An 18069-nucleotide genomic window follows, 5' to 3' on the forward strand; every position below is an offset into this window, starting at 1 on the left:
TCTCTAGTCTATTGCTAGGACTTCTAATACTATATTGAATAAGAGTGGAGACAATGGACATATTTATTGGGGGGGAGGCACACCCGGTCAAGCTCAGCGGTTACTCCTGGCTATGTGCTCAGAAATCACTCCTGGCTTTGGAGACCATCTGGGACACCAGCAATAGAACCTAGGTCCATCCTGGGTCAGCTGCATGAAAGGCAAATGCCCTATCGCTCTGGCCCACACAGTGGACATTTTTATCTAGTGCCTGACCTTAATGAAAATGCTTTCAATTTTTTTCTGTTAATAATGTTGGCTGTGGGGTTTTTTTTAAATAGATGTTTGTTTACATATTGAGGAAGGTTCCTTCCACACCTATTTTGCTGAGAGTTTTCATCATGCATGGGTGTTAGATTTTGCCAAATGTTTTCTCTGCATAGATTGAAATGATCCTGTGTATTTTATTCTTCCTTTTACTGATATGATGTATGATGATGATTGACTTGCATATATTGAACCATCTTTTCATCTCTGGGATCAAACCCACTTGATCATGATGTATAATTTTTGATGTTGGATTCAGTTTACTAAGGTTTTGTTAACTATGTTTGCATTCAGGGGTCCTCAAACTTTTTAAACCGGGGGCCAGTTCACTGTACCTCAGACCATTGGAGGGTCTGATTATAGTAAAAACAAAACTTATGAACGAATTCTTATGCACACTGCATATATCTTATTTTGCAATAAAGAAACAAAACAGATACAAATATAATATGTGACCCGCGGGCCATAGTTTGAGAACTATTCATCAGTTAAATTGGTCTATAATTTTCCTTTTTGGTAGTATCTCTGCCATTTTTGAAATTAGTATGATGTTAGTTTCATAGAAGGTATTAGGAATGTGGCCAGAGCAATAGCACAGCAGTCTCACAAGCAGCTGACCCAGGACAGACCTTGGTTCAATCCCTGGAGTCAGATATGGTCTCTCAAGACAGGAGTGATTTTTGAGCTCATAGCCAGGAGTAAACCCTGAGCGTCATAAAGTTGTGGCCCAAAAAGCAAAAAACAAAAGGTATTAGGAATTATTCCCATCTCTTTGATATTTTTAAGTGTCTAAGAATCAATAGTATTAAGTCTTCTATGAATGTTTGATAAAATTCACCTATCAATCCATCTGTCCTGGATTTTTATTCTTGGGGAATTTCTAATTACTCTTTCAATTTCCTTACTTGTGATTGGCCTATTCAGGATTTCTACATCTCATTGAGTATTGAGAGATTATATATTTCAGAAGTATGCTCATTTCTTCTAGCTTCTCTAGTTTAACAGAGTACAGTTGCTCATAATGAGCTCTCAAGATGTCTTGAATTTGTTGGGGGTTTGTTGTAACCTCTCCCTTTTATTTCTGATCCAATTTATTTGAGTATTTTTCTCTTTTTTCCTTGTGAGTCTTGTGAACATTTTGTCTATCTTGCTTATACTTTTTAAAAATAGCCCCTGGTTTCATCAATTCTTTGCATTGTTTTGTTTGTTTTTACATTGTTGTTTTCTGCTCTTTTTTATTTTCTTCAGTTTTTGTTTTGGTTTCTTTGCTGTTGGTTTATCCAGATATTTAAGGTGTCCATTTATGTTGTTGATTTTGTATTTTTCTTCTTTCCTTTCTTAAAATCAATATCTTTATTTAAGAGCCATAATTGCAAACATGTTTGTAGTTGAGTTTCAGTTATAAAAAATAACACCCACCTTCACCAGTGCAACATTTCCACCGTCAGTGCTCCCCATCTCCTTCTATTTCTGCTTTTGCTGTGTTCCATAGATTTTTGGTTATTAGTATTTTCATTATCATTAATCTTAAGGAATTTCTTTATTTCTGCCTTGATTTCCTTTTGATCCAGCTGTTGTTGTGCAGCATATTGTTTAGTCTCCAGGTGTAAGATTTTCTCCACATCATTATTTTACAATCAGTCTTGATCTCTGTTTCATTGTGATATGATAGGTTGCTTGATATAATTCTTAAATGTGTGAATTTATGTAAATTAGATGTGAGTCCTAAAGTGTGGTCTAGGGGCCGGAGTGGTGGCACAGAGGTAGGGCATTTGCCTTGCATGCAGCTGACCTAGGGTGGACCTTGGTTCCATCCCCCAGCATCTCATATGGTCCCACTAAGCCAGAGTGATTTCTTAGCACATAGCCAGGAGTAACCTCTGAGTGTCACTGGGTGTGGCCCAAAACACAAATAATAATAATAATAATAATAATAATAATAATAATAATAATAATAATGGTTTTGTCCTAAAAAAGGTTCCATGTGCACTTGAGAAGAATGTGTATTCAGATTTATGAGGATGAAAGACCCTATATCGATCCATTAGCTCAAACTTTTCTAGTATCTCATTTAAAGCTCTTATATCTTTGCTAGTGTTCTGCCTAATGGATCTATCCAGTGGCAAAATAGCATGTTAAAAGCTCCATGTTTCCTTCTAAAAGTTTCTCTAGATTTTTGAGCAAAAGCTTTACATATTTTGCTGGCTCTACATTTGGTGCAAAAATGTTGATCAAAGTTAGTACTTCTTGATCTATTATTGTTCCCCTGATCAATAAGAAGTGTCTCCAAGCACTTTTTGGAGGTTAAATGCAATGTGTTTGATATAAGTATGCTGTCTCAGCTTTTTTTGTTTGTTTCCCAGTAGGTTATATAATGGTTTTATATTCTTTTACTCTAAGCCTGTGTCTATCCTGGAATTTTAAGTGTGTTTCCTGCAGGCAGAAAATGGCTTGATTTTATTTTCTGATCCAACCTGCTACCCTGTGAAAATGAAGAGAGAGTTTGTTTCATTGACAGAAAGTGCTGTTTTGCCATTATATTGCATAGGGTTGTTGCTACTACAATTGGGTATTTGGCTTATATAATTGATCTTAGAGTAGATAATTTAGAGCCCATTTGTTTAATGTGAATGTTGTGATTTTTTTTTGTGTGATGTTTTTATCTTTCCCTCCTATATAAATGAGAGGTTAGCTGGGTAGTGATGCTAGGTTGAATTTTTCTCTCATTCAGTAGTTTGAATGTCATTCTACTTTTTTCTTGCCTAGATTGTTTCAAATGGGAGATCTGGTTTAATTCTTATGTTCTTTCCTTTAGATTTAAGATATTTCTGCTCCCTTACTGCTTTAAAAAGTCCATCTCTCTGTTTTTTGCCATTTGGATTACTATGTGTCTTGGTGTTGTTCTGTTAAGGTCTATTTGTTTGGCACACATTTTGCTTCTTGAATTTGTACAGTATCCTTTTTCCAGACAGTGGGAAAGTTCTCTACTGTTATCTCCCTCATTACATGTTCTTCCCCTTTCTTCTTTTCATCCCCTTTTGGTATTCCTATAATTTGGATATTATTTCTTTTGTCTTTGTTCATTAAGTGCCTTACATTTTCTTCCATTGTCTGTCTAGCTTTTCTTTTTTGATTTCTTTACAATACTGGCTTGTATTTTTTTAAATAATTTTTTATTATGACCAATGTGAATTACAAGTCTTTCACGGTTAATTTAAGGTACAGAGTGACAGTGAATTAAGGCAACTCCCATCACCAGTGTTGCCCTTCGTCCACCCCTGGTCCTAGCATGCATCACATACCACCTCTCCTGACCCCTGGACTGCCAATATTGACTTGTAATTTGTCTTCAAATTATCTATGCCATTCTCCATGTGTTAATAATTCTGCTACTAAGAATTTCTAAAATTTTGTTTTAATTTTTATTATTTATTGAAACCATTGTGAATTACATAGTCCTTCATAGTTGGATTTCAGGCATACAATGACAGACTTAATTGGGGCCATTCCCATCACCAATGTAGACCTCCCTCCACCAAAGTTCCCAGTATGCATACTATACCACCACCCTTAGCTCCCTGGACTGCCAATTTAACTGCCCATTTTAAGTTTAGATTGTTATAGTTTGGGTTTTTTGATTCTATTGTTGTTGCCTTTGGTTTGGATACGTAGTTTTGTCCTTTTTTTTCCTCCACCAATGCACCTGAGACTACTTGGCTACTACTCTCCCCCATTCTCTTTTTCCTGATGTAAAATGTTTTTTAGTTTCTTGAATTTTATTTGTATGAATTCTGTTATCTCATGAAAGAGTTCCTTGAGTTGGTTGAATTATTCATTTATAGATTGCTTAATTTTGCATGCTATTGACTCCTTGATTTCCATTGCTAAACCATTAAGTGTTGATTTTGGGACCTCATCTATAAAGCTCAAACATTTTGGTTGACCTTGGAAACTTGCCAGGTTTTCTCTCCATATCTCCAATTGCAGTTGCCTTTTCTTAGTTTTCTCATTGTTCTTTGCATTTAGTGGGTTGTGATGCTGTCATTTCGGGTTGCTTAAGAAAGTGATCTATTGAATTGGCAAGAATCATATCTGATTTAAAGGTATTTTCCTAAACAAGGTTATCTAAGTATGATATAAATACTTCCAAATAATTCAGTGTTTTGTTCAACTGAGTATTGAATTGTGTATTTTCTAAGAGGAAGAAGTGTAAGTCGAATATGCCTAGAAATATCTGATACAAATTAAATATTTTTGTGCTGATGCATTAGCATCCATGCAGTTTGGGAAGAGGAGAGTTGATGAGAGAGACCAGAGGATCCTTCTTTCTGCAGACAAACCTGAGAGGAGGCAAGAGACAGCAAGGAGGTTAGGATCTCTGGTGGGACTCAGAAGAATATTCACCAACCAAATTGTTTGAAATTAAAGTTTGACTTTGTAGAAGATGGAAGATTCTGAACAGGAACAGGGCATGATCTAAAGTTGACAAATTCATGTTATTACATGTTACAAAATCATGTTACTACAATTTCATGTTTTTATATGAAATAAAATAAAGCGCAGAATATCATTAAAATATAATAATAATAATAATAATAATAAGAAGAAGAAGAAGAAGAAGAAGAAGAAGAAGAAGAAGAAGAAGAAGAAATCAAGCTTGAAAAAATACCTCAGAGGGCTGGAGAGATAAGAGAGTAATAATGCATTTGCCTTGCATGCATTCAACCTGGATTTAATCTCCAGCACCATTATGACCTTCAAAACAACAACAGAATTAGGAGTGAGCTCTGAGTACATCAGGCTTGAACAAAAAAAATTATATGATAAAAACTTCTTCCATATAAATAAGTATTACATCTCACTATCAAACACTAAAAATCAATTAGAATCTTCAATTTATCAAGTGATTTGTTGTTTTGTACTGGATATATCTGTTCTATGTTTTTTGCTATCATCTAAAATTAATTTTGTTTTCTTCATTTTTAGAAATCATTTTGTATCATTACTATTATAATTTATGAACTTCAATGTTATTAAAATTATGTAAGGTCTTTCACTGGTAAATCTACTTCCAAGTTTGATAAGGTATTGGAAGTAGAAAGTACAAAGGAAGAAGGCTTAAGCTAAGAGCTCCTACAAAAACTAAAAGGATATATTTCATTTTATTTCTATCATATATGAACTAACTAAAATTCATTCATTCTCTGGTTTCTCTTATAACAATTTGGGTTGACTTTCTTACCCTTTTAGATAAAATTAAAGAAATTTATTAAAAGTACAGTCCTATGTTTTCAGTTAATTATCTCTAAATATTATATGGTTGGTGCATAATGGTAAAAACTTAATGACCAAGATACATCCATGAAGAAACATGTCATGCTGACTTTGGTATCAATAAAAGCTTCAGATAATATTATTTTGTTACAAAAGATTGACATATATTTTCATGGGAATTGATAAATATGATATCCTTTACAGTGGTTAAATTAGCAGTTTGAATCAGTGTAAGAATTCATTAAAGGAATGGAAAGGCTGTATGAATGGCTGCCAGTTTTTTACATATATAAATAATTGTGGTTATGGTATCAAACAGCTATTGAGACCAGTTTTGTAACATTATTCACATTTTTCATCTAAATTCACATGGACAATAGTTCATATTTTTAAACTATATACTTCTGAAAAATAATTAGGTGGTGGTAATTTTGGAAGCATATTATATAAAGCTATTATTGTCAAACAAGGTGCTTGAGCAGCACTTTCATTCACCGATGCACCGTATTATTTGAAAACATAATTTAGAAGCTGAATTTCAGAGATTACCCCTGTATTTCATTAAATAAAGGATTAGTGTTTTATTTAATGAAGGAAGCAGATGCCCGTCACAATTTTTGATATGCCATATCTCCCTCCAAATTAATTAACTTTGCAGTTCTTTTTATTCATATTTACTGAAGTGCTTCTTTATTTTCTGGTGTATGTGAAATGGAAAAGAGTATTTTCTGTTTTAACATAGTAAAAACTAACAGGACAAGAGGTTTAAAACTCAGGTTTGTAAGAGGAGATAAGAGAAATCTTGTTCTTGGCTCAGAAATGAGCAATCCATTTTTTCCCTATTACTTTATCTACTATAGAGAAATGTTTTGCATCACTAGTCTTGGGATGAAAGTACTGAAAAGGTTGTCACCCACTTTCTTTTTTAGCAAATATTGCAGTGCAATTCATCATTGCATGTCGGCATAAAATTATTGAACTCTTTCTATATACTGGGAATTGGAGATAAAATAATGAATAAGATCACTAGTTGGATTTAAGTTTCAACTTTACAATTTATTAACCAAAGAGACTTGCATGTATCATGTACCTGTTTTCTTATTTAAAAAGCTAAAGTTGACATTTGAGAATGTCAACCTCATAATGTTGCTATATGTTCATTTGCATTACCTGAGTAAATTTAATGCACTACATGGCACATTGTATATACTTAATGAATTATAGTATGTATACACTTAAGGTATTCTATTCCTTTTTTAGTCCCTAATAAATTGTACTTTTAGATGAATTTGTTGACAGAAAGTATGTGGAGAATAAGAGAACCTCTAATGCTTCATTAAGATTACATGTTGTGGGAGCCAGATTAGACAAATACAGATCTCTGTTACCTATCAGTGTGGATCACAGTCAAATACTTTAAAGTTGTGAGTTTTATTAATTATCTTTTATAGGGCAATAATAAATACCATGTCATGATTTGATTTGAGTGATTAATATTAAGTGATTCTCCTGAAAATATTTTGTCATATTTTAGAGCTCTATACCAAAATTATGTTTTAATACAAACATTTGATTATCTATTTACATGTGTGTTTCTGTCAGCAAATTTTGTCCAAGATTGAATTTTTTATTACTAACATAGTACTGTATGTCTTTCTAATATCCCCTAGCTACCCAGCTGGCCAGTGATAAAGGAACCCAAATATATCTTAATAATCTAATTCAAATATAACCTAGAAAACGATCTGTTTGAAATGCTGCTATATTTCCATAAAGTATTGGTAATAAATTAATTGTATACAAATCTTATGTTCATATTAAGTTCCTTTTACTTTATATATTGCAGAAATATCAAGGTATTATTGGATTATAACAGCCTACTCATTTAAGACATTTAAATTGTAAATGAAACTGTGCTCTATAATTTATCATTTAAAAGAAAAGGAAATTAAAGCTACATTAGAATTAGATAAAATTTCATAGTTTTTAGTTATGGCATAACAATTTTTGGCATGCAACAATTTTATTCCTCTATAATTTGCTATGCAATTTGAAAAGACTTGGCAATGCTGCATATGCTCTCTCATCCATACCTTTTCTCTTTTTTTTTTTTTTTTTTTTTTGGTTTTTGGGCCACACCCTGTGACGCTCAGGGGTTACTCCTGGCTATGCGCTCAGAAGTTGCTCCTGGCTTCTTGGGGGACCATATGGGACGCCGGGGGATCGAACCGCGGTCCGTCCTAGGCTAGCGCAGGCAAGGCAGGCACCTTACCTCCAGCGCCACCGCCCGGCCCCCTTTTTTTTTTTTTTTCATCCATACCTTTTCTAGTTAAAGAGTCCATTCAAAAGTATTGCATATGGTGCTGATATAGACCGAACTAATAGCATCTTATATTTTTAACCAATAATATGACTACATAATATATCTATTTTATAAAATACTGGGGAATAAATGGGACATTTATTATTTTTCTATTTCTTACTTTTATGCAAAATAAAATTTTCTAAACCTTGTATGTGTAATTTATTCTAGCCACAGAATATAACTTACAACATTAAGCCTGACTGAGTACAATATTGAAATTAGCATAAGGAAATATATAAACATTTATAGAGATCAAATTAGCAATAAAAATAGTTTTGGATTTAAAAGTAAAGACAGAAGAAGAAAAACACGTTTAAAGAAGTTTGGAAATGAACAATGGCAGCTATAATGTTAGAGTTCAGGATATTGGACCGAACGAAAAGACAGAAGGTCCAGAAGAAAACCTCATATGGTTGTCATCATAGAATTCATTTATTTATTATCTCATTACAGAGAAGAGAGAAAGGAGGATTTAAGCCTGTGTTTTTAGTTTATTGCAAACTATTTTATAGCATCAATTTTTGCAAATATAATCCTCCAGACTAGTCATATATTTTTTTCATTTTTTCTCTAGTTTTCTATTTAATCGGTTAGAAATAAAAATTGCTCTTATTTCCCCAAACATTAAAGTATTTCAGTATATCACGCTGACAGTATATAATTACACATACAATATCTTAAATTCTATAATTTCAGCTTGCTTCTTGCTTTTCTTTATTCCATGTTGAAATATAAATATCCAGAATTAAATACATTTACGTGAATTATTGTGTCAATAACTGTTTTTACTTTTTAATATTTTTAGATACTGTGAGTTTTTGAAGGATGCACTTTTTAAGTTTTTTGAAATTATTTATTTGTTGACTTAAGAGCAGGGACATCTCTGAAATCCTTAGGTGACAAATAATAGCAGCTTATAATAAATACTGCTAAGATGTTTTTAGTTACAATTGAATTACCAGTTAGCTTTACCAGTTATTTTTATTATAATATTTTCTCCAGGTGCTTGTTTGAGCTTAAATCTAAGATTGATTTACATAAAATTTGAAAATAGTAAGTAAATAATAAGTGCGATTGAGACAGAAAGCATGGCATTGACAATATTATAATCATTTTCTGTACGGTAGTACTGCCTGATAAACCTTTGGTTTTGTTAACAAATAGGTAACAGAGAAAAATTTTACTTATGAACTACAGCTTATGCAATTTTCATTAAAATTAGCCCAAGGCCAAAAAATTAACTCAAAATTTTAATTACAGTTGGAAATTCAGATAAGTATTTTCTGAAATGTAAAAATATAAATTCATGGGCCTGGGTGGTGGCGCTAGAAGTAAGGCATCTGCCTTGCAAGCTCTAGCCTAGGACTGACCACAGTTTGATGCCTGTCTTCCCATATGGTCCTCCAAGCCAGGAGCGATTTCTGAGCGCATAGCCAGAAGTAACCCCTGAGCGTCACAGAGTGTGGCTCAAAAAAAACCCAAAAAAAAAACAAAAGAAGGAAGGAAGGAAGGAAGGAAGGAAGGAAGGAAGGAAGGAAGGAAGGAAGGAAGGAAGGAAGGAAGGAAGGAAGGAAAGAGGGAGGGAGGGAGGGAGGAAGGAAGGAAGGAAGGAAGGAAGGAAGGAAGGAAGGAAGGAAGGAGGGAGGGAGGGAGGGAGGGAAGGACGGAGGGAGGGACGGAGGGAGGAAGGAAGGAAGGAAGGAAGGAAGCAAGGGAGGGAGGAAGGAAGGGAGGGAGGGAAAAGAAAGAAAGAAAGAAAGAAAGAGATGAAAGAAAGAAGAAAGAAAGAGATGAAAGAATGAAGAAAGAAAGAAAGAAAGAAAGAAAGAAAGAAGGAAGGAAGGAAAGAAAGAAATCAAGAAAGTAAAATAAAGAAAAGAAGAAAGAAAGAAAGAAAGAAAGAAAGAAAGAAAGAAAGAAAGAAAGAAAGAAAGAAAGAAAGAAAGAAAGAAAGAAAAAAGAAAAAGAAAGAAAGAAGAAAGAAAGAGATGAAAGAATGAAGAAAGAAAGAAAGAAATCAAGAAAGAAAGAAAAATAAAGAGAAGAAAGAAAGAAAGAAGAAAGAAGGAAAGAAAGAAATCAAGAAAGAAAGAAAAATAAAGAAAGAGAAGAAGAAAGAAAGAAGAAAGAAGAAGAAGAAAGAAGAAAGAAAGAAGAAAGAAGAAGAAAGAAAGAAAGAAAGAAAGAAAGAAAGAAAGAAAGAAAGAAAGAAAGAAAGAAAGAAAGAAAGAAAAAGAAAGAAAGAAAGAAAGAAAGAAAGAAAGAAAGAAAGAAAGAAAGAAAGAAAGAAAGTAAGAAAGAAAGAAAGAAAGAAAGAAAAAAAGAAAAGAGAAGAAAGAAAATCTATTGGTGGGCCCGGAGAGGTAGCACAATGGTGTTTGCCTGGCAAGCAGCCAAATCCAGGACCAAAGGTGGTTGGTTGGAATCCCGGTGTCCCATATTGTCCCCTGTGCCTGCCAGGAGCTATTTCTGAGCAGACAGCCAGGAGTAACCCCTGAGCACCGCCGGGTGTGGCCCAAAAACCAAAAACAACAACAACAACAACAACAACAACAACAACTATTGGAGACAGAGCAATAATACAGTGAGATGGGGTTTACCTTGCTTCAGCCAACCAGAGTTCCATTCTTGCACTTCATATGGTTTCACAAGTGCCATGAAATATGATCTCTAAGCACAGAGCCAGCAGTAAGCTCTGACCACCACTAGGTGTGCCCCCTCAAATCACCACCATCTGAACATTATATATATATATATATCCTCACACACAAAACACAACACACACACACACACACACACACACAAAATGGGAGGGAGGGAGGGAGTACTTTTTGGTGAAGTTCTTAGGAGTTGAAGGAGGTAGGGAGGAGAAGGAAGAGAGGAGAAGGAAGGAAGGAAGGAAGGAAGGAAGGAAGGAAGGAAGGAAGGAAGGAAGGAAGGAAGGAAGGAAGGAAGGAAGGAAGGAAGGAAGGAAGGAAGGAAGGAAGGAAGGAAGGAAGGAAGGAAGGAAGGAAGGAAGGAACGGAGGGAGAGAGGGAGGGAGGGAGGGAGGGAGGGAGGGAGGGAGGAAGAAGGTGTGAAAAGGTAGGGAAGGGATTATCATATTTATAGAGTGGAATAAATGTATCAATGTTTTTTATAATGTGATCACATAACTCATCTTTTTAATGGTTAAATATACAAACACCAGTTACTGAAAGTTAGGATATATGCTACTAAATACAAGAAAAAGAGCTTTACATGAAACAACACAACACAATAGTATATATTCAGCATATTAGTACATTTGTATATATTTTAAATTTAAGTACTTCTATATGTTTTAAGTATATATAATTATATATATAGTTTTAAGTATATATATGTATATATAGAGCTATTTCAAGAAATAAAATTGATTTTAAAAATTACTTTAAATAATGTAGTTGTTGAAATATTGTCTTCAGTAAAACTCCCCACTCTCAACATCCAACTTCTTTGTAATGGCCTAAAGTTAACCATTGAGTTATTGACTTAATAATGTTTAAGGTACTAAATTATGTTTCTTCTAGCTATCAGTCTGAACTCAGGTTTGTTAGTATTCTAAACATTGCATGACGTATATTTTTTAGAAGAAGCTTTTAACACTCTACAGTGAAACATATGAACCAGTAAACAGTTACTCAATAAAGATTAATTGAGGTCAGTGATAAACTATATAGTTTAACAAAGTTCTCAAATAAAGTTCTAGATATACTGTTAAGCATAAGATTTGTAAGGTAATGAGACAAAAGCTTTTTTTTAATGGTTTTTGGTCCACACCCAGTAGTGCTCAAGGATTCCTGGCTCTACACTCAGAAACCATGGTTGATCATCAGGGATGCCAGGGATCAAACCAAGGTCTGTTGTGTGCAAGGGAAATATCATAGCCCTATTTTATTAAACTGGCATCAAAGTATTTTTTAGAAATCACCTAATTTTCAAATTCCCGAGTATAATATTTCATGTCTGTCAATTTTACTACTATAAAATGTGATATTGTCATTTCAAAAATGTCATTGTAAAGAAATGTGTTGCTCTTACAGTAATTAATGACATAAGCATAAACCAAAGCAAATCAAAGGACTAAAAAAAAAACTATTCCAATAAATTGCCCAAAACAATATTTCTTTCTTGCTTTGAAATATTCTGTGATTTTTCAATTTATTTAATGCTTATATCCATCTTCCTTTCACTAAAATTGTTGACTTAAATTAATTTTTAATTTAATTTTGTTTTTTTGGGGGGGGCACACCCGGTGATGCTCAGGGGTTACTCCTGGCTATACACTCAGAAATTGCTCCTGGTTGGGGGACCATATGAGACTCTGGGGATCGAACCCGGTCTGTCCTAAACTAGCTCGAACAAGGCGGACGCCTTATGCCCTGCGCTACCGCTCCGGCCCCTAATTTCACTTTTAATTTTCAATTTTACAGTTATCTGGAAAACCAGTTCTTGCCATATTATTCCATTTGTTTATTTTAATTTTTGGTCTTCTAGAGAAATAATTTCTAGTGAGACAAAAGTTTGTAAAATATAGAAAATGCTATTTCTGTGGGGAAGAGGTGATTTGGGACAATGGGGTGGGAATGTTACACTGCTGATGGGGGTGTTCTTTACATGACTGAAACCCAACTGCAAACATATTTGTAATCAAGGTGTTTAAATAAAGATATTAATTTAAAAAATGCTACTTCTTTTTTTTTTGGTTTTGGGGCACACCCAGTGACTCTCAGGGGTTACTCCTGCTATGTGCTCAGAAATCACTCTTAGCTTTGGGGATCATATGGGCTGCAGGGGGATCAAACCCAGGTCCATCCTGGCTCAGCCCAGTGAAAGGCAAATGCCCTATCACTGCACTATCGCTCAGGCCCCAGAAAATGCTACTTCTTAATTTTCATGAATATGTTGTAATTTCTCATATTTTTGTCATACATATTGATCAAACTTTTAAAAAAAATAATAGTAGATATGTGTGTAGGGAAGATAGCTCAAAGGTCTAGAGTCTGTAATCTGCCTGCATGAACTCTAGGTTTATTCCCTGAAACATCATGGTTCCTGTGGGACACTGAGGCAGCTCTGAAAAACACTGAGTCAGAAGTTGTGTTTAGCACAATAATAATAGTAAATTTAAAATTAATATTTTTAAATTGTACTTGAATTACAATTTGGTTAAACTGTAGCTAACCTCAACATGTTGCAATAGCATTATTTATTCTTAAAGCTTTATTAAAAGATTCTGGTAAAAAAAAAAATTAAATCCAACTAAGCTGGCATTCTGACTGCAGCCTTAGAACATATGAAAAATAATAAATGTCCACCAGAATTTTGAATTTTTAAGTTTTGAAACATTCTGTTATGCAGTAGAAGCTAATATAAAAATGTGTCAACTTCAAAAAATATGAAATGAATACCATGTATCTAAAGTCCACCCCCTTTTCTCAAAAGATCTCATTGATACCTTATTTTTTTTAAACTTCAATAGCTCTTTTTTGTTTTTACTTTTTTTTTTAATATAATTTTTATTTTGATCATAGTGTCTTACATATTGTTGACAATAACATTTTAGGTACATATTTACATAAAATCAGAGGGGATTCCCATCCCCAAATTGTCCTCCCTACCCCTCCGTTGTTGTCCTACCTCCCATTTCCTCTTCCCTCACCCCCAGGGCGGCTAGAATATGTGGTCCCCTCTGTATCCAACCCACTACTTGGTAGTCTTGCACCTGTTTGGTCTTGATGCCTCCCTTATCTCCCCCTCTAACTGTAGGCAGGACTAGCTAGTTCAAGTTGCGTGGTTTTGCCTGAGAAGGAGAAGATAAATAAACTGGGGTAAGAGTCTAATACTCCCAAAATGGGTGGAATCCTTCTAGAGGCTCTCATCACCGATTTGGGAGATGAAGGAGAGAAAGAAGGTGAAACACTCCACCAGTACCAAAAAAAGTGTCAATTATCCAGTGAGGACTCCAGCTATATCGATAAGCACCACAAAAAAACAGCCGAAAAACAAAGCAAAACAGACAGACAAACAAACAAACAAAAAACAGAACAAAAACAAACAAACAAACCAAAAACACGCCATGGTCTTGAAATAAGAAACATGGCATAGCACATAACGAGGGAAAAGAAAAGAATAGAAAAAAATAAGTATAATTGGGGACGACGATTTCAATAATCACACCCAAACAGATACCTTATTTTTGATATCAATATTCTGATAGCATATTTTTCTGTAAACAGTATTTTCACAATAATGCAAAAAAAATTTTTTTTTTTTGGTTTTTGGGCCACAACCGGTGGTGCTCAGGGGTTACTCCTGGCTGTCTGCTCAGAAATAGCTCCTGGCAGGCACAGGGGACCATATGGGACACTGGGATTCGAACCAACCACCTTTGGTCCTGGATTTGGCTGTTTGCAAGGCAAATGCCTCTGTGATATCTCTCAGGGCCCAATAATACAAAATATTGATGAGTGAGAGGAAAAGATGTGTCATCAATAGAGGGTAAATCTGTTTATTAAGGATGATAATATATTCTAATAATGAATGGCCTCCTGGGATTCATTTCTCACAAGAATCACAAACAATGGGGAAATATTAGGCATTAAGAAGTTACAGAGTGCATTCTTCTAAAAATTAGCTGTTGAATGGGTAAAAAAACTTTTGTGACTGAAACCCAACCACAGTCATGTTTGTAATCATGGTGTTTATATAAAGATATTAAAAAATAAATTTAATTTAAAAAGCATAGTTTTTATGTTGAAAAGTTGTATCTATCATATCATTTTATAAATGAGTAGCCAAGTTACTTCAAAACTTTCTATCCTCTACCTCATTTGGAAATAAAAATATTGGTGTTCCAAATATGAATATTTTATTTCCTATCATTATATTTTAGACAGTATTTTTATCTTAGCTTGATTAAATTTTGACTTATTATTCTATTTGTATTGTATTTTAATCTTATAATTGTTTTAAAGAATAATTTTACAAGAGGAATGAAATTTTAATAAACATTGTGCTCAATAAAGCAAGTATGAGTGAAATAAATTACTTGCTTTCAATTTGGAAAAGGTGAATAAAAAAGTGCTTAGCCAATACCGTACCATTAATCTATTCTCTTTTCTTCTTTCTCTCTTTACTTCTCTCTCTCCAATAGAAGTGGAACAAAAAGGTAATTAAATACCTTTCATAAATTATATACTATTTGTAGGCTAAGTTATTTAACAGTTTAACATTTAGTTAAAATAATTTTGTTATTAATTCTTATCTTCTTTATAAACATTTATTTACTTCTGCTGCTCAACTGCACTTTAATCTGTTGTAATTACAGTGCTGATTTGAATCTCTTAACCAAAAATGGCTTAATAATATAAAAAACTAGAGACATACATTTTATTCTTCTTTATTTTTTGATAGTTAGAAGTCCAGTAGATGGTCATGGTCATGAGTAGTCAATGCTTTAGAAATGCCTTCATATCCATACTAGGTTTTTCTTTTTTTTTTTTTTCTTTTTTTTTTTTTTGCTCTTGTGTGATATCCCCTATGTTTAATTTTTTACTACTGGGAATTAAAGGTGTTTTCTTTGAAATACCTTTATGAAAATTGATTATGTATTAAATGATTGGCTATTAAGAAACAATTTTAGACAATCATGGCAATATCTGCCCATTGTTTGTAATATAAAACAATAATAGTATTTGAATCTTAAAATATTCTTCCAATCATCAATATTATTCTAGAGTATAAAATTATGATGGCCTTATGGAAGATTACTGGTCAGCTTTTGTCTATAAGAAGTCATTTATCTAAAAGTAATATTTGGGTATAATTTTAATAATATATTTTCATGTTTAACTATTTCAAATTTAACTGATTTTTTATAAGTTGTTTTCTGTGCAATCTACGTTTGCAGTTGTTGTTAAAGAGCTAATCACTAATATCAATAAATTATTGCTTTAATCATTAAACTATGGGCCAGCATCCACAATCTGAGTTCAGTTTCTAATTCTTACACCCAAGACACTTCTAACCATTTCAAATGTTATAACTGCATGATTAGTTTAGAACATGTTTGCATTGCAACAATAGTAGAGCAGTGTTTCCCATAGTAGGCTTGGATAATAACTCCACTCCAAAGAAGCTCTTAAGACAAGATCCACAATCAAATAATTTATAAAATTTGCTCTCTCTTACTCCATTGTTTTGCATTGGAAATTGACTAAAGTATCTAAATGATTACAATCAATATCATATTAATTTTGACTACTTGTGATTATGAATTTTTTTCTTTCTTTCTATATAACACCAAACAATCATACTTGAAACTGGTGTCTAATGACCACTCTTTGGGAAACATTGCTTTATGACCCTTTATTTCAGGAAGCGCCAGCCAGATTTCTTACTACACCTCACAGAAACGTTCTAATGAATTTTAATACGAATCAAGTGGATCATATTATTTCTGCACATTTTCAATCTGAAGTGTGAGCAGCAAACTATTAAAAGCAGATAATCATGTTTTTTAATGTTCTCATGTAACAGTAAAAGGTACATGTTTTGTTAAAGTTCAAATATTACTGTATTTAACAGGACATTTTTAACTGATTAAAATCTAGATCTTGGGTCCTTCTCTGTAACCTTTCATCTTTTCTACTTTTCTTATTTCTTCTTTCTTTTCTTCTTTACTCCTTTCTTTCCAGTATCCATCCATCACTCATTTATAATTATGTGAGTTGCATGGTCTGTGTGTGCTTTAGAAATTTTAAGAGCTTTATTGCTGGAAAATCCAGTGGCCTGTATTACAGGCATATTCTTTTCTTTTATTATTATTTAACTATTATTGAAATTTCTTTTGTACTTAATGATAACTATGAACTGCTTATCATCAGGATGTAAGTTCTTTTTAAATTTCAAAATAAGATATATAATATTTTATATTTGCTTTAATATATGTTTGCAAAGTGAAAGTGTATCTGTATGTAGATATTCAAAATATTACATGAGTCTTAGGTGAAAATCGGAGCATAGCACAGCTAATCATAAAATGAAAATATTTTTTTTAAAAAATAAAATCAAAAAAGATTTTGAACAAAAGTTAAAATTATTGTGAATACTACTTTGTGTTCTTAGCAAAATAATTGGTGGTGGTTATATCATGTTAGAACAATGTTTTTGTTCAATAATTAGAACATATGATAATATACTTTCATTAATATATTTATCATAATAATTTACTTTTTCCTTTCAACAGTTTTTCTTTGTCCTGGACTACTCAAAGGAGTATACCAGAGTGAACATTTATTTGAGTCTGACCACCAATCTGGGGCATGGTGCAAAGACCCTCTCCAGGCTTCTGACAAGATTTATTACATGCCCTGGACCCCATACAGAACTGATACTTTGACTGAGTACTCCTCTAAGGATGACTTCATTGCTGGAAGGCCAACAACAACGTACAAACTCCCTCACAGGGTAGATGGCACAGGATTTGTGGTGTATGATGGGGCTTTGTTCTTCAACAAGGAGCGCACCAGGAACATCGTGAAGTTTGATTTAAGGACTAGAATAAAGAGTGGAGAAGCTATCATTGCAAATGCCAATTACCATGATACATCCCCTTACAGATGGGGAGGCAAATCTGACATCGACCTGGCCGTGGATGAGAATGGGTTGTGGGTAATCTATGCAACGGAACAAAACAATGGCAAAATTGTCATTAGTCAATTGAACCCTTATACTCTTCGGATTGAAGGAACATGGGATACCGCCTATGATAAAAGATCGGCTTCCAACGCATTTATGATCTGTGGGATTCTGTATGTGGTCAAATCTGTGTATGAGGATGATGACAATGAGGCCACAGGGAATAAAATTGACTATATTTACAATACAGATCAAAGTAAGGATAGTTTGGTGGATGTACCCTTTCCTAATTCATACCAGTACATAGCAGCTGTGGATTACAACCCGAGGGACAATCTTCTTTATGTCTGGAATAACTATCATGTTGTGAAATATTCTTTGGATTTTGGACCTCTGGACAGTAGATCAGGTAAGTTTTACTTTTGATGGAAGAATTACTCATAATTTTTCTGTTAACAAAT

The 18069-nt window shown here is 33.5% G+C and overlaps 1 protein-coding gene across 1 annotated transcript in view; it reads left to right on the forward strand.

Moving 5' to 3' along the window:
• The window catches only part of ADGRL3 (adhesion G protein-coupled receptor L3), a 558496-nt gene that overhangs the window by 222355 nt on the left and 318072 nt on the right, over window positions 1-18069 (forward strand). Inside the window, exons 5-6 of the mRNA XM_049790056.1 lie at window positions 15123-15137; window positions 17217-18017. Of these exons, the coding sequence (XP_049646013.1) occupies window positions 15123-15137; window positions 17217-18017 (816 nt within the window). The remainder of the gene's footprint in view (window positions 1-15122; window positions 15138-17216; window positions 18018-18069) is intronic.

Source organism: Suncus etruscus, chromosome 16 (assembly GCF_024139225.1).
Source record: "Suncus etruscus isolate mSunEtr1 chromosome 16, mSunEtr1.pri.cur, whole genome shotgun sequence".
In the NCBI taxonomy this organism is placed as follows: domain Eukaryota; kingdom Metazoa; phylum Chordata; class Mammalia; order Eulipotyphla; family Soricidae; genus Suncus; species Suncus etruscus.